Source organism: Caretta caretta, chromosome 3 (genome assembly GCF_965140235.1).
Source record: "Caretta caretta isolate rCarCar2 chromosome 3, rCarCar1.hap1, whole genome shotgun sequence".
In the NCBI taxonomy this organism is placed as follows: domain Eukaryota; kingdom Metazoa; phylum Chordata; order Testudines; family Cheloniidae; genus Caretta; species Caretta caretta.
In genome coordinates, this window is record NC_134208.1 from 199,597,541 (window position 1) to 199,621,080 (window position 23,540).

Sequence of the window (23,540 nt, forward strand, 5' to 3'; positions counted from 1 at the left end):
CAAGGTATAGTCAGGTTGGCTGGTTTATTGTTTAAAAATAGAAATCCTAAATATTCTAAATGTCACTTGACTAGTCATAATTGAAAATATTACACTGTCTGATGCCATTTATTGCAGTGCAAAAAGGGCTCAGTCCCTAAATCAAGGTGAGGCAAAGTCAAGAAAAATTGGAGAACTAGATTGTGGTGGTAGAGACAAACTCTGGAAGTCAAATAGTAGTTATGATGAGGGTATTCAACTTGAGGTTCTAAAGAGGTAATATTTAATTTTGGTGTTAGTTTGTCAAGTTATTATAGTGGAACTGAAGTGTTCATGATCTTTTCAGGAGATTTTCTGGAAACAGAAAAATGGCAAAGTTGCTTCAAATTGTAGATAAGGTTTTTGTTTGTGATATTTAGGTCAACTAAAAGTTGCTGCCTAATTTTGACCAGATATTTATAACTTGCTGGCAATTTCCTTTTATTTATTTGTCAGAAACTTTACTTTAAGTAAAGGGAGACTTTTCACCTTGCTTTATATTTTAGTGTGTGTATTTGTATCTCTGTATCCCAAGGTGCAGTTTGAAAATGAAGTAACTATTGTGAAATTAATTCATGTTATGATTAAAAAAAAACACTTGTTTACATGGGTACTTTATCTAATATGATTTGTAATTAGTAGATGCCCGTTCCATGCTCTAGGTGCCCTTGTAATGCTAAATTTGCGTTCTTGTAAAATGTGTATATGATCAATATGCTGCTTAATTATCCCTGCATAAATAAGATCAGTAATAAATAGCTTAGGCTAAGACAAAACTCATCCCTTCAGATGTTATTCTCCCATGTCCAGGTGAAAAGATAGATCTTACAGTATGTTCAGAAGGCAAAGGGGAAAGCAAGTTCTAGAGCCAATGGGGTCTTCACTGCAAGTGTCTTGCCATTAGCTCCTCTCCATGTAGAAAGCTAGATCTCCATCTTGGCCACTGCCTCTGATTGCCACTGCAATTTGTGTGATATGGGGAGAGATGCAATGTTTTAAGTCCCGGTAGAATATTTGTATTGCAGTAGTGCCTCGGAGCCTCAGTCAAGGACCAGGACCCCATTGTGTTAGGCGCTGTACAAAGACAGAACAAAGATGGTGTCTGCTTAAAAGTAGCACAAATATATTTTTAGCACATTTAACCATTTAACTAGTGGCACAGAATTGGGCAGTAATCTGTCGAAGACAAGCAGCTGTTTTGTAGGCAGGATTTACCCATTTTATAACATTACTGTCTAATTCAGAACAGCATTGTGAAAGTGTTAGGCAAATGCTGGACAAATTGATCCAAATCTTTGTCTTAAAAAAACATTCTTTGCAGTTCTAATTTACTGTAATGGAAAATGTAAAGGGAAAGATTAAATATAGCCCAGTTCAAGACATTATATGCTCTGTAGAATTCTTATATTACTAGTTGAAATAAGAGTTTTGTTAGACCCAGAACTTTCTTTTGATTTGCAGTAGGATGGATAAAGGAAAATACACTTCACGTATTTTTAACCACTTTTCATGTTAGCACACCAAACCCATAAGAAAACGGTTGACAAAAATAGTTCTTTAATAATACTGTATGCCAACCAGCTGATTACAGACCAAAAGCTCAGGTGCTAGTTAAGTAGCAAATATGGGGGGGGGAAGGTATTCTTTTAGGTTGATTTGTGTTTATTTTAATTACTTCAAGCAAAAATACTCATGCCATGATTCCCCAGTAACTTACTGTTAGTTGGTGGTAAGAAGCTTTTGAACCAATCCTGTATGATGGACTGTTCTATTTTTAAATGGCTATTACATGTGTGATGCTGGTAAGCCAAGTGCCACCTCTGGCAAAGACCTAGGCATCAGCTGACAAACTCGTAGCTGGAAGCCAGGCCAGTTCACTCGTTTATTGGCATATAGATCAAAGTGATTGTTAAATATGTAAGAATGTATGTAGTGTTTAAACTTCATGAAAACTAATGGGATGTTACCAGCATGGTTTTCACTTATTTGTATCCTGTTACATACAATATAAATGTTTGCTATTACATTATATAACTAAATAACCCATCTAATGAGAAAGAAGCCTTGTGTAATGCAAATGAAGAACTTTAACAGGAAAGTGCTACTTCTTGAGCATTTGAAGGTCAGTGGACATTATATGTGATGATCAGAGAGCAAAGACTCGAAACGCATTCCTCTCTCTCCGCCATCGAAGAAAAAGTTTGGGTAGGCATCCTGTCAGCTTCTTTTCTGTGAGAAAATGCTGTACGTGTAGATATAAGGAAAAATTCTTCCTCTCTGGACTGTTTGGGTTGTAACAGGGCAGAATAACTGAATGAGAAGACTGATATCCCCAGAGTTTTCTGGGTAGTGTTGAGAGGCTTTTGGAAAAGTGACAGATTACTACATCTTCTCCATTTCAAAGTATAGACTCTGACTCACCGATACATACATTTTTACCTGTTTTAACCTCTCAACAACTCTCATTCCTTTCTCCTAGCTAATAAACCATTAGTTAGTTTACTGTAGAATTGGCTACCAACATTGTCTTTTGGTGTGAGATCTAGGTTGGAAATTGACCTGCATTTGTAACTGGTCTCTTGGGACTGGGTGCAATCTCAATATTTTATGATTTTTTTATAAGTGACCATTTATCACATAGTCCAGCTTGCCTGGGTGGCAAGATAGACCAGAGTGTCTAAGGGAACTGTCTGTGACTCCATGATAAGACTAATTTCACCAAGCCAGTAACAAATGTGAACTCCCAGATCACTATATCAATTATAGAACATTCCACCATTTTGGGGTGTCTGTCCTGCTTTTGACAGTCTGCCCTGAAGTAGGCACTTGTGGTCATGAGCCACTCCAGACAGTGTGACCATGTGGTATATAAATTCAGTGTTCTTTAGTATGAAATCTTTTAAATTCAGAGGAAACAATGTTAAAGAACATCATTACATTGAACGCTACCTAGCCTTTTATGTGATTCACCTATGGTGCTAATAGTGAAGGGAATAATGGAGAAAACTGAAATGTTTTTTGGTAAAGATCTTGAAAACCTTAGTAAACTCTAACCCCTTCAATATTTTTATCTGTTGGTAGTTTTCAGTGCTGGCTACTCAGGACAGGCAAAGCTCTTCCTGGTTGTATCCACAGTATACAGGTCAAGGCACCACATATTTAGAGCAAGGGTGCAGGAACAGGCTGGAGAGAGAAGAATGGAACCAAAGTAAGAATGGGAACTGGATTCTGGAGAAAACAGGACTATCGTTTCTTTCCTGGGTTTAGAAGGATGAGTCCTCAGTGTGTCCTTTGAACCCCAGATTCAGCAAAGCACTTGAGCCCCATTAAAGTCAATGGGACTTAAGTACGTTGTTAGGTGCTTTTGCTGAGCTGGGGTCTTTTCCTGCCTACTCATCCTCACTTGTTATGCAGTTTGTTGCATCATGGCTTTTCTTAAAAGCTGTGCTTGTGTGTGTGTTTCAGAGGGGACTCTCCTGAACAAGCACTTCTGCAAGGTAAACTTTATTTGTAGAAGTCTTGGGGAATGTATTGTCAGTAGATTGTCCAGATAGGACAAGATAATGAGAGGACGGTATCATTTGTGGTTTCCCTGTTGATCCAGGTGGTAAGTGCATAACATTTGGGACTTCATGACCTTGGTGCTATATATGAGGTTTTGGGAGGAGAAACGAAAGTGTGCTGTGGAGGAAGACATGAATGAAATAATAGGTTAGAATAGTGCAATATTGAAGGAACAAATTCTGAGGAATAAGAAACACAAGATAGTCAGCAAAAGTCTTGAGAAAGGAAACATAAGGTCTGTGGGCATAAATGTAAGTTAAAAAGAGTTGATCTAAATGAAACTATTCTGAAAAGATTAAAAGAAATACCGGGATATTGAAGGAGAATGCGAAAAGAGATGGTCCCAAAAAAGTAGATTTCTTTTAATTTAATTTGTCGCAGTAAGGCTATGACGATACCAACACAAGAGCAATGTTTACATACATTTTATTGTGGGGTATACCAGTCATAGAAACCTCTGACAGGTGCATTATAAAAGACTGAGAAAGATGGGCAGATTTACTTAAGTTTTGTGTGATAGGGCATCTGAGTTTTTTTCTATGTCCACCCTGGATCCTCTGTACTTACTACACATTAAGGAGACTCTGCCAAAAGCAGCTATTCCTCTTGGTGACTAATTGGAAAAACATCTTACTATATGAAAGGTTTGCTAGAAGCCATAGATAAACAAGCTGGTCTGTAGGATGAACAGAAAAACCATTCAGTAGTGACAAACTTGGGGCTGTTTAAGTGAGGCAGATTTTGGCAAAGTAGAAATAAAGTCCATGTGGAATGAAAAGTGTGTTCTTAATCTAGTTAGGTGGGACAGAATAACATTTTTGAACTAGGACTGTGCTTAAACTTGGTTTTAAAGGCTATCATCCTTCCTGGAGATGAAGATTTTCTGATTACAAGCATAATCGGAAGTCAGAGAATCTGGCTTTGTCCCAGGTGTGCTGTGTGAACTTAAATTAGTCACTTTGCTTCGGTATCCCTTAGTTTCCCCATTTATAATAAGGATGATAGTGCCCAAATTCACAGGAGTTGTGAGAGTTAACTCATTCATGTTTCCAAAAGTCTTGGAAAGACTCAAATAAAAAAGCAGATGACATGAATAGCATTCATTGCCAAAATGCTTATTGCTTTGGTTAAGAATGAAGACAAAATTGTGTGCTTATTTTGTAATGTGTATTAGGCCCTGTTTGTAATTAAAACCTGTTTATTATATATTCTCAGTCACTGCTTTTCAAAAAATATTTGATACATGTTAGATATTGATCCATTACTCATGCTTACTATTAATGCCTATTGGTATCTGTGAATGAATACAGGAAACCCAGATGAATATTACTGCTTCCAGTAACCTATCAACAGAGGAGTCTCAAACTTAAGTGCAGTTTTGTGAGTGCTTGGCAATTCTGAAAATCAGGCACAGCATTAATTTTTTCAAAATATTACCCCAAGGGGAAAATTTATGCTGAAATATTAGGCTTAAACTACGTAACTCTTATTTTCTTGTGAACTTTCACAGATTTTGATTTTCGCTGATATAAAGTTTACTTAAGCTATATCATACCATACAAGTTTTCCTTCTACTGTGAAATAACTGGATAAATTAGGTTAATAGCCTCCTCCAGACAGCATGGCTGGTTTTTTTGCTCCTCTTTCTTAAACCCGTACTTTTTGGTCACATTAAGCTTCTAATAAAATAGTTCTGGACCAAGCGAAAAAGAATGGTTTAGCAAGGCAGAACTGAAGTGAATGGTCAAAAGTAAAAATTTTGGACCCATGAACAGCTGATTTTGGCCTTTGCCATCAGATTCTTGCTTCCTGTTTACAGAACTCCTGAAATCTTCACAGAACCTTGGGAATTCTTCCAATTAGGGAAAGCCTGCCTTAGACACTTGGAGCTGTTTAAACAGCAGGTGATGTGCTTCCCTCGTCCCTTTGTTTAGAGCCAATTTATTATGTATAACACACAATTTCTGGTTGAGTAGGAGGTGGGGAAATTAAATTTAGACTTTTATAAATGGAATGGGTTTAATATACTAAACAGAAGAGCAGTAGATTGGTACACGGAGTAAGAATGGTGTTCTATAAACACAAATATCTTTCTTACAAAACAGTGGATTTTGTTACTCATCCATTCCTTTCAAATGTGGCCAAGTTTGAGGAATGCAGACTTGAGAGTAAATGTTTGTGCCATCTCACAGGCAGGAGATTCAGCCTATTCACATGGAAATATTATAAATTGTAGTTTAGAGTTTCTTATTAAGTATTAAAGCAAACCCTTTGAAAACCATAAACAGAATCTGTTGCTTTTCAGTCCTAGCAGGCAAAAATATTTTCAAATCTTTATTGCCTAGGTTGCTGTATTAATGTATTTTAGGGTACAGTTTGTACATGAAATAACTGATCTGCTCTTGTTAATTATCATTGGAAAGCATGTACCATTTTGGATACGCTTAACTATAACATTAAATAATTCAATGGAAAATAACTAAATGGGGGTGGGGTTATAGCTCAAGTTCTATAGAATAGAACAGAAATGGCATTACCGGTGGTGATGGACAATCTCTTGATGCCAGAGGATGATGGGCAGACCTCTATTCTCATATTTGTGGATCTCTCTGTAGCATTTGTTCATGATACTTCTGTCCCATCTGAGAGAGGATGCTGAGCTCAAGGGAAAGGCAGTGAAATTGTCTGAGATCTTCCTGGAGGGATGCCCCTAAAGGGTTTGGATGGGGAACTGCAAGTGAGATGGCATCTGGTGGCAAAGGTGCAGAGTCTCATAGGATCAATTCTCTTTTAGCTTACCTTCAACCACTGGCAGAAATGGTGAGAGATCGTGAACCCAAGTGTCAAGATAATGCATAATCTACCTAATCTTCGCACTATGACAGAATCATTAGATTGGACTTGCCCAGTGCCAGTTTGAGATTAATTTATGAATGAATACTACCCGGCAGAAGTTGAACCCTTGGAAACTGGAGATCATGCTTATTGGAGAAGGAAAACATGCTGAGGACTGAATGCTTCTGAATTCTTTAAGTACACCAAGCTCTTGCAGACTAGCTTCTGCAAGTAAAACATTCTACCTTCTATGGCTGTCTGTCTGGCTGCACCCAGCTCTGGTGGATGATGCCTTGACTTCAGTTGTTGCACTCCCTTGTTACTCCTGACTTGACTACAGCAAAACATTCTACCCTGGTTATGAAAACAGCAGCTATTTGGAAACCTCAGCTAATACATAATACAGGTACATACTTCAAACCTGTCCTCTCTGGTCTCTGTTGGCTTCCTATACAGTATCACATCAAATTCAAGATCTTGGTCTCTATCTTCAAGGTATTTTATGATTTGGGCTCAGGATATTTAAAATCACCTAAAGTGCTGGGATGAAGATCATGACTGAGAACACCATTCCTCAGGCACAAGGTAATGGCTTGTATGGTAAGGGTAAGACTCCCACAGGATTTAAGAATGTTAATTTCAACACCTTCTGTTCCAAATCCAAGGAGTATTCTATTGACCTTGCTTTCACTAGTGCTTTCACATTTATACATTCATGTACAAGCCATCCTCTCCCTGGAGGGAGAGAAGGAAAACTGACCACTGATTACCCATTCCTGGCTGGCCAAGTTTTGAAATCTAATTTCTTGATTTAGAATGCTAATTAAACATGTAATGCTTTTGTTATTTCAGAGTCTTATAGACTGCAGAGAAATATGTTTAGAAAAATAGATCAATTTTGTCTACATCACCAGTTATCAGGATTTTTTGGTTGTTTTTGTTTTGTTTTATTTTTTGTAGTTAACATGAGTTACAGATGATCTGGTGGAAAAATCCGGTAAGTGATTTATGAGAAATTATCTTCAGGTTTTTTTTAAATAATAATAATAATAATGAAGCTCCACATCAGTATATTCATTAAAATTGGCTACTATTTAGTCTTTTGATGTGAGGATTTAAACACCCATACTGAGTTCCTTAAATAGATTTTTAACTTTCGTTTATAGTTCAATCGTGTTTTTCACTCTAAGTGAAATATTTACCCCTGTGAAGGGGCCAGCACAGGGCCTATGCACCACTCAAATCCCCATTAAGTCAGTCTGGTCTTCAGCAAGAGGGATTTCATCCTCTGTGCTTCCTACACCATCACTTCCATGAATATATAGGGATGTTTGCAAGCGCATAACTTAGGCATTGCTCTTTGGCAGTGTAATTTATATTGCGTGTGTCCTTTTAAAAAAGAGCTGTCATGCCATTAAAGTTCTTGAATACTCTCAAATACTAGATCATAACTGTTCTATAAAGTAAACATTTTGGGTGAGGAGTGGGGAGAACAAACGAGTTTTAGCAAACTGGTCTTCAGTGTCCTAACCACATCTGTGTGGACCATCCTATGGACCATCCTGTTGAAATCTCTCTTCTCTGTAATCATTTTGTGACTGTGCCCTGGACACAAGTAGCAAATGATATTTAGCAAGGTAGACTGAAGACAAACTTGAGCTATGAACACTAAATGTAACTGACTCGTTTACAGTGCTAATGAAGATGTGTTGCCGATTGTTTATGGAGATTCAAGGTACAGTAAGCTTGGCTTTTTTGATGTCTATAGTGACATTTCAGTTGCTAAGATTGTACCTTCCTAAAGAGAACTTCAGAGGGATAGCTCAAAAAGCCAAGCAAACTCTGGCAGGAAAGTCTGCCGAGAGAACCTTGCAAACCCCACTGTAGGGAGAAGGGTTTGACATTTTTTGGAACCTTGCAAATGCCACTGTAGGGAGAAGGGTTTGACATTTTTTGGAGCTCCCAGGATGGGAGCTCTCCTAATACCACACAGGTCATGGTGATTGATGGGAAAAAGGTCCATGCTCAGACAGCCACAGGACTGCCAGGGGACAAAGTTACATAGCATGGCTGCTTCCTAGCTCTTCCATGAGGCCATCCCACCTCCCAGAACCTTTGCAGCATCCATGGTGGTCTGGAGGGCAAGAAAACTGCCATAGAGGCATTGCTGCCCCTTTCCCATGGGAGCAGGGGAGATCCTACTGAGGAAAGGCTGTACCAGTCCTAGCATGAGAGAAACATACTACACATTAACAGTAAACATACTCTACATATTTTAAGTATATGTACGTTTTTTAAAATAAACTTAAGATTGTTAACACGCCTTTAAAACTGGCTAAAAAGTTAATAGAAGCAATACAGACTAAAACATTTTGAATGTGTGCTCCAGGAGAAACTTTAGTTAACACCTTATTAAACTCTAATGCTTGATGCAAGAGGTTGGACTAGATGAGCCAGGTGGTCCTTTCCAACCCTATCATGGTGGCTAGTGATTGTTTTTTAAAAAAGAGAGTGGAAATGCTTTTTTCATTTTCTCCATGAAACTCATTAGTTGGTTTAAAGTCTTTGATTTTTGGAATTTGGAATCCTATAAAAACCTAGTAAAAAGTACTTTGTTTTTAATAGCAACCTAGAAACACTAACACCCATTTACATTATTAATATGGAAAGGAAAAACTTGGAGAGCCAGGGTCTGCCAGTACTTACTCCATGCATTGGTAAGTTTGCTCTGAAAGCCCACAACCCACCTTATTTGCAGAGCTCTGTAGCTTACTGCCATGAAAATGAAACCGCCAAAGGGCCAAGGGGTCCTTAGAGAGCTTCCAGCCTAACTGGTAAAGAAGCTAACATCACTCCTTTTCTTCAGCCTGTAATCTGATTAATAAATTTAATGGTAAAACTGGAAATCTGGAATTATTGTCAAGATCCTCCTTTGTATATATAGGTATTCACCATCAAAGCAGTATTCTTTAGTTATTTGTGTGTATGTCTTTCTGTTTGCTTTTTTTTAAAAAATATCCGACTAATGCAGTGGTGGGCAACCTGTGGCCTGTCAGGGTAATCTGTTTGCGGGCCACGAGACAGTTTGTTTACATTTTGCATGGCCACCCGCAGCTCTCAATGACCGCGGTTCGCTGTTCCCGGACAGTGGAAGCTGCGGGAAGTGGGGACCAGCACATCCCTGCGACCCGCACTGCTTCCCGCAGCTCCCATTGGCTGAGAACGGTGAACTGCGGCCACTGGGAGCTGTGAGCGACTGCGCAAATGTAAATAAACTGTCTCGCGGCCCACCAGTGGATTACCCTGACGGGCCACAGGTTGTCCACCACTGCTCTAATGTAATATATGTGGACAGGTAGATACCATGTTTCTACATATCAAATATAAGTAATAGAACGCTGAAAGCTTTAATAAAAAGCATTGTTCCAACATTCATCATTTCCTTAAGACAACGAGCATACAGCTCCTTAAATGGAATTGTCTCTCTTTAGATTCACTCACTTTTCTTGTGGGTTTTGTTAAGGATTTTTGCTAAAACTGGAGAGATTTTAAAAACACCTTTCTGTAGGTGCTTTAGCAGGACTTGTTTCTACTTCTGTATTGAAGGGTCTGTTTACGGTTCTCCTAAATTAACACGTATTTTAATGGTGTGCACTATATTCAACTATATAAATCTGGCATGTACAGAGTACATGCAGAGTACAAGCAGAGTACAAATTTTTGCTGCAGCTTTTTTAAAAATCCAACTTATTTTAAATTGCTGTGGTAGTTTCAGTTAAATTTAGAGATCTCTGGATCCAGATGCTTTCTTGTGCTTACATATTTAACAAATGAAGGTGCATGAAATCAAAACCTGACTCTCCGTTTAGTGTGTATTCATATCAATCACCTTTATCAAAGATACCCTGTATAGCTTTAGCACTAAGTTTAATGTGATGCATAACATCAGCATAGACAGGGCAAATGACTTCATTTCAATTTGAGGTGTGCACAGGCTTAGTAAGTCCAGTGGCATAGTACAAAACGAACATCTTTGTGGACTAATGGCCTCTGAACCTTCTTTAGTAACGTAATACAAAAGTATTTAAAACTGGGAAGTGTTACTTTGTTTGCACTGTATCAGTACTGCTTAACACAGTTTTGCTGCTTATACCTTTCCATAGTAAATGTTTACATCCAAATTATCAAGACATAAAAAGTTAATTACAAGGGAGCTAGTAAAAAGAAAGGGAGTACTTGTGGCACCTTAGAGACTAACCAATTTATTTGAGCATGAGCTTTCCTGAGCTACAGCTCACTTCATCAGATGCATCTGGTTAGTCTCTAAGGTGCCACAAGTCCTCCTTTTCTTTTTGCGAATACAGACTAACACGGCTGCTACTCTGAAACCTGTCAAGGGAGCTAGTAGTGGTTCCTGTAGCATGGAAGACAGTAGATCTAAATACAATGCACCTGATGAGGGAGTGGCTAGTCCATGGAGCTGGTAACAGTAAATGGAACACTACATCTGCCTTAGAATGGATTTACCTGTCCACTATCATCCAATATCATATCTTTAATGCTCTAAATGAAGAGTTGGCATCAAGCCTAGGTTTCTATTAGGCAGGTTCCCACCATCATCAAATAAACCAAAACAGTTGGGCACTGTTGTTGTCAGTCTTGGCAAAGACTAAGTTTTAAATGGACTTGGAAACTAAGTTGCCCATCCTAGATACCTGTCCTTCCAGGGCAGGGCTGAAGTCTGAGGCAAACCGGAAGGGTCAAGTATCGTGTCCTTGCACTATTTTATACCAGTTCTGTGGATCAAGCTCTGATGGTTGTAATCTAACAACCTTTCATAAGGATTAGATTCCCTTAAAAATTGATCGGTTATCTACACGGTTTCATTTTACAGACAGAACTTGCTTGTCATGCAGTTTCTGAGAGGAAACCTGTGTGCTTTAGCCTAACTTTACATTGATGCTCAGCCTCAGCCACTCCCACTGAATTCAATGGGAGCAGTGAGTCCTGAGCTGTGAAAATTGGGTTGCTTATTTTTTGGAGACCAGATTAAAAGAATAAGGCACACAAATATATGTAAGAAATCGCTTCATAGCACTTCCAAACTGTGAAATAGGAATAAATTGCTGAATTGTTAAATTCTGAAGTTAGGTTAAGTCGGTGAAAATGTGTCCATCATGTTAAAACATAATTTATGTGTCTGTTGCACAAAGCTACTGGAGGGCACGTTGTCTTTTCACGGGGGTGGGTTGTTATATGTAACGGCTTGAATCATCAGGTTTATATCTTTGGATACTGTATGCAAATTCTTCCTTCTTATGCCAGCGTAAACCTGTGTTGGTGTATGAGAGCAGAATTTGGTCCTATCTCTGCAGTTTGCAAACCAATGGCCCAAACGGAGATTTGCGTAGCATCTGCATCTTTCCACTGTAATAAAATACATTTTCAGGCAACCAGTATAGAATACATTTATTAAAGTCTTAATTTTATGTTAAGGTATATACAAAGAGCCCAATGTGGATTAAGTAAAATCAGTGTGGGTACTATTAGATCCTATCCTTTTAGTAACACATCATGGTGAATATAATATACAGGATAAAATTTCAGTAAAACACATTTCAAGTTTTCATGTCTTTTAAAACTTCTAAAAATAGCTGAACAAATATGAAAAATGCTCTGCCAAGTGTTCCTTTTAATTGCTGTTAATGTATCCCTTAGCAGTCTGTACGCCTCTTTTTTCCCTAATGTCTTGCTCGCAACAGATGCTGTTTTTAGATCTAAGAGGATAAAATATGTTCGAAACTTCAAGTTCAGGAAGCATTGAGGGCACTCAGCACTTTACAAAGTCAAGTCCCTTGTGCATAGCACGAACATGTGTAGGACTAAAACAGTTTCAAGATCTTCTTTATATCAGTGCTTTGAGATAGCTGACCCTGATGTGTGTGGTATCAAACCTACCTAGCATCCAACATAGCTAGACTGAGTAGATGGAACTCTTCATGTACGCTGTCTTTCTGGTTGTTATAAAATATGTGCAACTCTTTTAGCACAGCTATAGTCGTGTAGTAATATGAGAAAATAAGTGTACCTATCCAAAAATGTTTTAAATACAGAAATATGAATGTATTCTTTTCTCCTTTTAATTAAGTGAATAAGAAACATTCTTTACCTAAACAATTTGCAGTAAGGATATGTTCAAGTGATGGTCCCTATTATATTCTACTAAGAGTTATACTTACGCATCATGTGTCTGGAGCCAGAGGTTTTGAAAGTAGTAGTGTCCCTTGGTCCACCTCATGGGTTCATCCAAGGTGATAAAGGGTGTGCTGGACCAGCCATGCCCTCAGTTTCTCCTCATGGTCCAAGTCAGAGCCTCTACTGTTCTCTGTCTCATGTGATGCATTTTCTAAAACACAAAAACAGCTGTTTTATTCTTGTATATAGCGAGTATTTTGTTATTTTTGTAGTAGTTTTAATGTTAGTAGTAGTTTTTAGGTTTTTAAGGACTTTGGGTCGCTGTTTTGCTCGTCTCTCTTTCCCCTCTCCCCCTTCCACCCCCCAGCACCCATGATTGGATACTGGATTATGCCAAAGATGCCAGGGTTCAAGATCTGCACTTCTTGCCCTTGCTTATTCTCAGTCAGCAACAAGCACCAACACTACCTTTACTGCTTGGGGGAGGCCCACATCACATCCAGGTGCAGTATCTGCCTCTCCTTCCCAGCCCGTACATAGGAAGGCCGGGTTCTCCACCTCAAGAAACATCTGCATTGAGGTCACCATGAGGCTGCAGTGGGATCCTGGCTGGGAGACCCCTCCTCCCCCAGTACGTTGGCCTGGGCAATCGAGGAGCGCACCTGCTACTCTGGAGCTCCAGTCTGCTTTCACTGGTACCAGCACTACGGACCCTGTTCCAGGACCTAGTCGTGAGGCAAGGAAAGGTGCATAAGCATGGCGGTAAGTCTCCCTCAAGGCCCCGGAAGGACACTGCATCCTCCACAAGTTCCAGCCATGGAGAAGCAGCGCTTTCCAAGGCTCACAGACACGCATAGAACACCAGACCCATCAGTCCCGGTTACCGAGCTGTGTACCCCTTCTGGATCAGTACCGCCAATATCAAGGGAACCTTCAGTTCTGAGACAGTTCTCTGCTCTGGTTCCAGCTCCAGTTCCAACTGCAGAACACATGCTACTGACTCCAGGGAGGCTTCAGTCAGCACCCAGACCTCATGAATTATTTGCCCGGGAAGAGGTCAGATCACCACGTCTCCTGGTGCACTCTCCTCCTAAGAGAGTATTCTCTCCTGCATTGGACTTACCTCCTTCAGCTAGTGTTCCTGACCACTCCCCTATGATTCACCCGGGTCTGACGGTACTGCCTTTAGAACAGTGATCTGACTTTTCAACATCCAAGAACTTGGATGGACCACAAAGTCCGTACTGTCACCATGAATGTCAGAAGGCTTCACTGGCTCAGTAGCACTACCCTCCCTTTCTTCAACATAGGTGCCCTTGGTATCCCGCTCTGAGGGGCCCTCGGCAGCAATGGCTAGATCCACCTGTTTGGCTGTACTGGGGGTCTTGGCCACAGTATCCACCTTCAAAATCTTCCCAATCTGCCCAAGAGGAGTCCCCCATCTCACCACTCCGGCCTTCGTCAAGTAGACATCTGAACCTGGAATTGGAGGGTGCTCTGGTTAGCCTTACTCTGACAGTATCACCGGGACTGGAGCAGTTCCCCTCAGCATCTCTGTAAACAGCAGTGTCGTCAACTCCTTCCTCCCCCCGGATGACTACCACCAGTTTCAGGAATTGTTATGGAGAGTGGCTTACGCTCTCCACTTCCCCCTGGAGGAAGTGCAGGACAGCCAACATCAGTTACTCGATATCTTGCATGCATCAGTACCAGCCAGGGTGGCACTACTGATCAACAATGCCATTCTCCAACTGGTCTGCACTGTCTGGAGTACTCTGACAATTTGTACACCCAGCCCAAAGGAAGTGGAAAAGAGAGACTGTGTACCGGCAAAGGTTTTTCTGAGTTTTTTTCACCTTGCACCCAATTCCCTGGTTATTCAAGCAGCAACGGAACAGGCCAGGCAACAACATGCATGTTCTGCTCCAGCTGACAAGGCAGGTAAGAGATTGGACTTCCTAGGTCATAAGGTTTTCTCTTCAGCCAGCCTTCAGTTTAGGATCTCCAGTTACCTCACTTTACTAGCAAAATATGACTTTCTGAACTATGGCCAGTTAGAAGACTTCGCTGACAAGCTTCCCCAGCAGGACTGTGCCTGTTTCCACACTATGTTAGAGGAAGGCAAACTAGTTGCAAGGATGACGCTCAAGGTCACTGTAGATTTGGCGGACACATCTTCACGCACCATGGCCGCAGGGATTGTTATGAGGAGGGAATCCTGGTTGCATTCATACTCAGTCTTTGCATAAGCTATATTTCTGAGTTCATTTAGAGAGCCGTCAGCAACCTTGCATCTCACCATACATACAGTTGTATCGTCTTCCTCGCACCCTCCTCCTAGCTAGGTACCGCTTGTTAATCACCCTCAGTGGAATACCATAGGGACCATCACTCGAGGAAGAGGTTACTTACCTATAACTGGAGGTTTTTTGAGATGTGTGGTCCCTCTCTCCTTCTGTGGAATACAGACAGGGACCACACACCTCAAAGAACCTCCAGTTACAAGTAAGTAACCTCCTCTTTTAATCAGTTTTCAACAATGACGTCTCACCTCCCTTTGTGTATGGGTTGCAGTAGGGAGGGGCATTTTCCTGTTTTAGACATGTACAGTAATAGTGTGTAACCCGCAGTAGATAATGTGGATCAGAAGATTAAGAACTCTATCTAAAGAGATTTGTAAAAGAGTATCTACAGCTATCAGAATAACTGGGTTGAAACATGCTAAACTTGCTGCTATCTGCAGAGATACGATGTTTCAGTGACCCCTTATTTTGTATGTGCCATTGTGCTCACCCCGGTCAATTTTGGGTTGCATGTTTGGTTAGAAATGTATTCTACAGAAGAAACTTGAACATGCAGGCCTTACCTATATATGCTAGACTTTTCTTTTATTAGTTTTCTACTAGCCCTCAGCATTCTAACTGCCATGAATAAGCAAGGGGATGGCCTTCTGACTTAGATGCTGGATTGAAGAGACCTGGGTTGAGTTCCTAGTTTAGTCACAGAATTCCTGGGTGACCCTGGGCAAATCAGTAAATATCTCTGCCTCCATTCCTGACCTGCAGAATGGGGATAACAGTTTCATTCTCCCCCTTTTGTCTTGTCTGTCCATACTATAAACTTTTCAGATTGTTCCTTAATAGGTTTGTTCAGCGCTTAGTACAATGCAGCCCTGATTTTGTTTGGGACCGCTACGTGAAACTATAATACAGATAAATCTAGACCTGCTCCAAGGGCCTGCCTAGGACTACTGTCATGTCAATAATGGTACAGCTATGATGCATGTCTTTTGTGTTTTACAGCATATATAATATAGGAAAGCCATAAGCACAACAGCAAAATTATGAACAATGCAGCCCAGTTTCTTTTGCTGTTTGAACTATAACTTGTGTATTTGCTGGTTGCTGTTACATTACAACAACCTGACTGTTGCAAAAAGCTATGTTAATATATTTAATTCTCTAGTTTTAAAGAAAACTTAATAGAAAATTGAGAACAGCAAAGAGGGAGCAGATCCAAAGTTAACTTCAGGATTTTTACAAAATGCCAACAAAGCTCTGACCATTTAAGTTCATTGAACTAGCCTGTGCAGAGGGCCCAGTCCTGCAAACAGTTGCTTAACTTTAAGACAACGGGACTATCCATGTGTTTACAGTTAAGTATGTACAGAGTTTTTTCAGGATAGGGCTGTAAAATAGCTAGCCATGTGAGGCTGTGTAGTGCAACTCTTTGGGAGGGCAGTTTCAGCTTAAGGAAATCTTCAACCACACATCATTGGTATCAATTTTTAAATATTTTTGTATTATTTTAAAATCACTTCATAAAGCTTTCGTAAAGCACATACTCAGTTTGGAGCTTCCAAGTTCAGCCAGTTTTTAGTTCCCTCTCCCTCATTTCAGTGAGGAAAATGGTGTTTTATTTGATTGTTTTGTTCCACTTTCCAAGAACTGCAAACCAGTAAAACTTTTTTTTGCCAAACTTTTTTTTAAAAAATCATATTTTGGGCAGAGATTGAGAATGGAAAACTGCAGGCCCAAAGGCGAGTTTTTCAGGATGTTATGTGAGTGAATTAAAAGCTAATGAAAACTATTTTGGAACTTCTACTCTAATAGTCCATATGGAGCAACTACTCTACATATTTTTAAATGTTAACAACTCAGAGCAGGCTTTTGTGGAAAAAAAACCACAACTAAATGTACTGTTTCTCCTCCTTTCTCCTGCTTTACTTGCAGGCCAGTAAGTGTACCTGGGGTAAAGGAATGTACTGTAACTTTGACTGAGACTCCAAATAAGTTCCAGCAAACAAATCCCTGTAAAAATGAAAAGGGCCTAGAGAAAATGTAGCATTAAATGTTTTGGCACTAATTCTATAACAAGGAAAGAAATCTACAGCTGGGGCTCTTGTTAAGTGGGAACACAACTTTACATCAGTTATTCATGCTGCTAAAAATTTCGTTAGCTGCTGGATAACAATTTTAGGTGCAGCTAAAGAAGGTGAATTTACTTGGGAAAGTAAAGGCATGTGTGGCTGGCTTTATCTGCAAACATTTCTTTTGCATACTGGTTTTAAGTGCTGAAGGATGAACATTTCTGAAAAATTAATGCTGAAGGCACAAGAATGTTATGAGCTATAATGGCCATGCTAAGTGGTTATACAGAGTTAGGTAACTTTTGTTACCAACACAATTATGCTTTACTGCCTACCCATCTTCACTTAGCACTGAACAGCCCTGTCTTGCAGTAGTATAGAAGTTGTTTGGTTTTTTAATATTTGCTTCTGTGCCGCTTATAAATCAGGGTTCAACAGTAATATATGAATATCAAACATATATTTTACTTTGTCAAATCAATGTAAAGTGAACAAGGCATTCTCGTTTCTGGGAGGAGAACTTCAAATTCTTCCATATCAAATTGTAATGACAAGCTAGATGTTCATATGTGGTTGTATTGTACTGTATTTTTACAGTATTTTAACTCTAGTTAAAATAATGGGTGTAAAGGTGTTTTTTTTTTTTTTTTTTTTTTTTAAAAACAACATTCTTTGGAGATGGCCCAGTAGCCAATATTTTGATGACTAGTAAATGAGGCTATTCTTCAGACAATATGGATCTCAGCCAGTTTTAGTATTTTGAAACAACACAATCTATTTTATTTTAATGTGAAGCACCACCATGGGGAAAAAAGACTCATTTTTGTGTGATGCATACTGCACTAAGGTCCAATTCTGCCAGGCACTGAGCGTCTCCTAGCATGTTACTGAACTTTCAAGTCCCATTTTAGTTAGTGGTTGAGGATGCTACGTCCATTCCAGGATCAGTATCAATGAGCTAAACTCTACCCTTAAGTACTCATGTGGAACTTTTATTTAAGATAAAGTGCTCACATGCATCCAATGCAGAATTTGACTCTAATTATGTTTGGTTTTTGTTAACTGACACTTGTGCGAATCCTACTGATGTCTACCCTTATGCTGAAAAAGTGAAGTTATTTTGATACTGGAAATTTTGGAGTCCAATGTTAACAAGAAAGCAGTTTCTCTTTATCTACCATGATAATTTAAAAACACATACACTATCTAAATATTAGAAATTTAAAAATATAGCCCATTATTTCTAAAATTCAATCCTAAAGTCTAAAATTTTTTTGCAAGCACATCTATTTGAATGTACAAAAACCAGACAACTAAATACTTTGTTTGCATTGCAAACGTGGGGCTTTACCTGGTGCATTTGTAAAGACTATTCAAAAATGTACTGTATGTAGTAAAGCTGTCTTCCACCATTGATCCACAATACAGGAACTTTAAAAATAAAATAAGGAAACTCGGATGTGTTGCTTTATATGGAATGACTTGTCATTACAACACCAGACACTAGCTGTTCTTTAATTGTCATAGTACTAGCATCAAGCCTGTCACCAGCAAATGCTACTTTCTGTTAGTAACATAAAAATGAGATGCATAGACAGTGCATTTGTAAAGGATTGCTGCATTTGTCATCAGATTAAAGTCACCTGGCCTTCAGCCTTATATTTTACAGCACCACCTGGTGGGCTATAATCATGTGGAATTGGACTGCCTACTGCATTCTTTCAGAGGAACAGCCGTGTTAGTCTGTATTCGCAAAAAGAAAAGGAGTACTTGTGGCACCTTAGAGACTAACCAATTTATTTGAGCATGAGCTTTCGTGAGCTACAGCTCACTTCATCAGATGTTTACCGTGGAAACTGCAGCAGACTTTATATACACACAGAGAATATGAAACAATATGAAAAAAAAACAAAAACAATAGGTATTGTTTCATATTCTCTGTGTGTATATAAAGTCTGCTGCAGTTTCCACGGTAAACATCTGATGAAGTGAGCTGTAGCTCACGAAAGCTCATGCTCAAATAAATTGGTTAGTCTCTAAGGTGCCACAAGTCCTCCTTTTCTTTCTACTGCATTCTGTTGAATTATAACATTATAATGTTTTAAACTGCTCTAGTTAACAGGAGTGTCAGTGTTTTCATTTAAACAATAACAAAAAAATTCAGAATTTCACATCTGCAGGGTGATAGCAGGAAAATACTCTTTTCAAAACTTTTTGTCTACGGTGCCATTTTTGAGTTTAACATTTTCCCATTAAGTGCACATACTGCATAACTGGGCTGTTTGCTGGAGTAGTTCAGAGACCTCCGCCTGCTTAGTACTATGGCGCAAACACCATTAAAAAGCCTTTTAACCTTTTATTAAAGATACAGAAACACAAACACTTGAAATGTAAAGTAAGGCTTTCATTTTAACAGCATCCATCACAGTCTTATGCAGGCAGCTTCACATCCAACTTCAGAACCTTCTTGCTCAGTGCAGGCACCCAGTACTTCTACGTTGGCTAGAAATGCCCCTGCAGACATTGTGGTGTCCCCATCCCCTGCCAAGGAGATTGTCAGAGGGAAGGCGCCAATCCCCCTCTCCAGTGCCAAGGAAATAGCACATTCCTCAAAGACGGGAAGATTGAGATCTCCAGTACCATCTACTAGCAGAGCATTGGATATGGAAGGTACGGTGTCAGTGTGGCTCCCTGGTACCAACCTCTGCAAAATAGCCCTCTGGGCTTTCAAGACTGTACCTTGCTGAGATGCCAATATCCTCGGTGCAGCAACTGCTGGATTGTGGTAGCCACTTAGTACTGATGGCTCCTGAAGCTTCCACAGCTTTCCTGGCTCAAGTACCTATAAGGGACATTTGTAAAGCTGCAACATGGTCATCAGTGCATACTTTTACAAGTCACTATGCTATATCTCGGCAAATCCAGAGATTATGCAAAATTTGGATGTGTAGTTCTACAATCACTGTTAAGGTAGACTCTGAAACCTACCCTTCTGCAGACTGAACTGCTTGTGAGTCACCTGAAGTGGAATGCACATGTGTAATCACTCAAAGGGAAAAACGGTTACTAACCTGTTCTGTAACTGTTCTTCAAGATGTGTTGCACATGTCCATTCCATGACCCACTGTCCTTCCCTTCTATGTCGGAGTCTCTAGCCGGTAAGAAGAAACTAAGGAGGATTGGGGGCAGCTCTGCCATTTATACCACTGAACTGCAGCACAAGAGTGCTAAAAGTGGATGCACCACCCCAACAGTTGGCTCTAAGGGAAAAATCTCTGGCTCTGGTGCACTGGGCATGCACACACTTGAAGTGGAATGGACATGTGCAACATATCTCAAAGAAAAGTTACAGAACATATTAGTAGCCATTTTTGTAAGGGGTCTGTCAGTTCTTGTGTTGATGCTTTTATGGCAGAATGTTCTCAGTAAGGCAGATACTATTCAGGGAAACAATCAAACTGACTATATACAAAGTGCTATCAAATGGATAAAGTAAACCAACTGGAAAAATAGCAAAAATGTCCCCAACTTTATTCGGAAATGGAAATCTTCAGTATTGCTTCTAAAGATGGAAAGGCCACAATGTTCAGACACTTGATTTTCAGTTTGACAGTCTATCGCCAGTGGTAATTTGTTACTCAACTCTGACAAAAAACTACGGTTCAGTTTTTAATTCTCTTGATGTGAGAATAAATGGATATAGAATCATAAAACTTAAATTTTCATTTCCTTTACCTTAAATAGAGACTCTTGTAAATATATTTTGCCTTATTTTTTTAAAAAGATGCTGGTAAGTATGGCATGTGATAACATGACTAATTTTCTTTAGCTTGATGCACTAAGGCAGTGGTCCCCAAACTTTTTACCTTGTGTCCCGCAGATCCCGCCAGCGGGTGCAGATCACCGGGCATAGATCCCACTGGCAGGCATGGGGCCATTGGCTGGGGCCAGGAATGGAGCTGGGTGGCGCTCCCTCCTTACCTTCCCCTCGCAGTGGGCTAGCCCAGGCCCTGCTGTGCCCCCTCACCCCCAAATGTTCCTCCATAGTGGGGTATGACCCACAGTTTGGGGACCTCTGCCCTAAGGTGTTTAAAGATAAAAGTATAAAACCAAAATAGAACAAAACACCCCGAATATGTATGGTACACAAATGCCCTCAGGGCTAATATCTGATCTCAGAGATTCTAATATAAATCTAGAGTAACTCCCTTGAAATGAAGGAAGTTGCTCTACATTTACATTGGTGTAACTGATATCAGAAACAAACCTGGATAACTAGACTTATGTCATTATATACATCTATACACTTAGGCATCGATTTCTGAACACGTTTTAGGGTCCGGTTCTGCCATCTGATCTGCCTAGTGTAGACCCCTACGTCCCCATGGAGCATCTTAGACTTCAGTGGGACTGCATAGGTGTAAGAATCTGCCCACATTAATCCAGTGACAGGTTTGAGACTTTACTTTTTACATGTCATATGGGATGGCAAATTGTTCTAGAAATACGGAAATTTTTAGGAAGTGGTGGACATTAGCCTTAAACCCAAATATATTTAGTGATTTTATTATATTATCAACCAGTTATGTTTAGTTAGAGTATGGCGAGATGGAAGGGATGGTAACTTTTGGGGTTAGGTACCATCTGTGAGTTTGCACATCACCTACCACATTTGAGCCCCAGTTCTGAATGGGACTGTAGGTGCTACCTGAGTGAATCGGTGGTGAAACTAAGGGCCCATCTGTACGATGGGATAATGTCCCCTGTTGGGGTGATTTCTAAAGTGAAATAAAGTATTATGCATTAATTGGTCGGTGTAGACCTTGCCTGGTACGCACTTAAGGTTTCCTAACGTGCTTTCGCATAGTGCTGTTTGAAACAGCACAGCATTAAAGCATACTCCCTATAGACTCCTCTGGGCAGGGATGAAAGTTGGCAGAATTAAGGCAGTGTAGTATAAGTGTCACTTTAACACTGTGTTTGTCAGCTTTCTATCACTTGTGTCTTTTATTATAACCATAACACTTTCTTGTAAGGGGACCTAAATTCCACATTTCTTGGTTTCCCAGCACAGCTTTCATATTCTGGAAGGTACCATCGAGTGCTTGCAACCTTGTGTGTTGAAGCTTGTGGGGCGGGGGGGGACTGGTTGTTAGTGGTATTGGAAAAATCACAAATTAGAATAAACTTAAGATTTAATAGTTATGGTAAACTTAAAAATCAAAAATTCCCTCACTTCTTGGAATAAATGTAGTTTGATCAAACATCAATTTGGTTTTGTCTGTTTGGTCTCCTCAGGTGTGATAATCCTCCTTAAATCACAATACCCTATATGTCACCAACTTGAGATGGACCCTTCCTCAATTGAAATTGACGGCAAAACGTTAATTTCATGGGGAATGTGATTGGGCCTCTGAGGTCTGATACTAAAGTCTGAGCACCTGCAACTTCCACTGAAATTGAAATATTCAAGTTACCCTCAGAATTTCATTACTAGAAATATTTGTGTTAAACGCTGTATCTTATTTGTTTGAAATATATTCTGAGGTAGTAAATCAGAGCTTTGCAGTTGTGCACCAGACAGCCAAGCAAGAGGATGCCAAATGGCCTTGAAGAGCTGATCAAAGCTTGTCAGTCAGGTGTTTTTATATATGTTCTTACCCTTTAATCTGGTTGTATTTTCATTTGAGGAAAATAATGAGTATTCAGCCCTTCATGCTAAACCTGCCTTGGCACTTCTCAGTGTTACTTTTACCACATAGACAGTGTCTAGGTCTTCCTGACCCATCAAGTGACTACAACATTTACCCAGCAGAAATAATGGTAATTCTCAATAGAGGAATGAAATTGACATTTATATAGAAATATTATCATGACTCGGCTCTTCCGCCCTAGGTGGCCAGTTTAAGGGGGGGGGGGAATTAAAAAAACATCTTTTTGCAAATAACAACTCCTTCTCTACCACCCAATTCTACCTAGGTTCACCTTTTCTAGCCAATGAAGATGGTGTACTCGGTGGAGTGATAGTTCTTCGATCTTGCAGATGTTCTGCAGAGCCTGACTCTTTACAAGAAAAGCAGACTCTACTAGGTAAGAAGATTTTTGTATAGTTTTATTATGAACAGGAGGTGCTAAACTCATGAACCAAGCAAGGGGTGAAATAAGAATCACATGTACTACTACCAATTGAAAGCCATAAATAGGGGCACTTGGCGTAAAAGAGAAGCATCTGTCATTGAAATACAGGAATGCTCTGGGGGAGGGACAGAGTGGAAGTTGTAAATATTTTCTGTTTTTGAAAATTGTGGGTGAGACCATGCCTCTTAAATTGCCATTTGTGAACTTAAATATGATCCGTATTGGTCTCTGGAGCCAGAGCCCTTTTTAGACAGAGTGTAGATAATAGTAATATTTGCATTTTAATTGCTTGGATTCTTTTTTTTAAAATATTTTTAAAACACTCTCTCCCAATATAGAGCATCACATTTCTGGTCAAGAAAGATGCATGCACATACATCCTGCTGTTAAAGCTGCTCAGTGCATTGCATGCCAAGATGTG

General features: G+C 39.7%; 1 protein-coding gene across 11 annotated transcripts in view; it reads left to right on the top strand.

Moving 5' to 3' along the window:
- Positions 1–23,540, top strand: part of TASP1 (taspase 1) — a 166,159-nt gene that overhangs the window by 105,362 nt on the left and 37,257 nt on the right. For 9 of the 11 annotated variants that reach the window (XM_048842611.2, XM_048842616.2, XM_048842619.2 and 6 more), the window contains one exon: positions 22,961–23,071. In XM_048842611.2, coding sequence (XP_048698568.1) covers positions 22,961–23,071 — 111 coding nt within the window. Of the gene's footprint in view, positions 1–6,376; positions 6,824–6,912; positions 7,003–22,960; positions 23,072–23,540 lie in introns of those variants that run through there. The other 2 variants (XR_007355589.2, XR_007355590.2) reach the window with 2 other exon arrangements.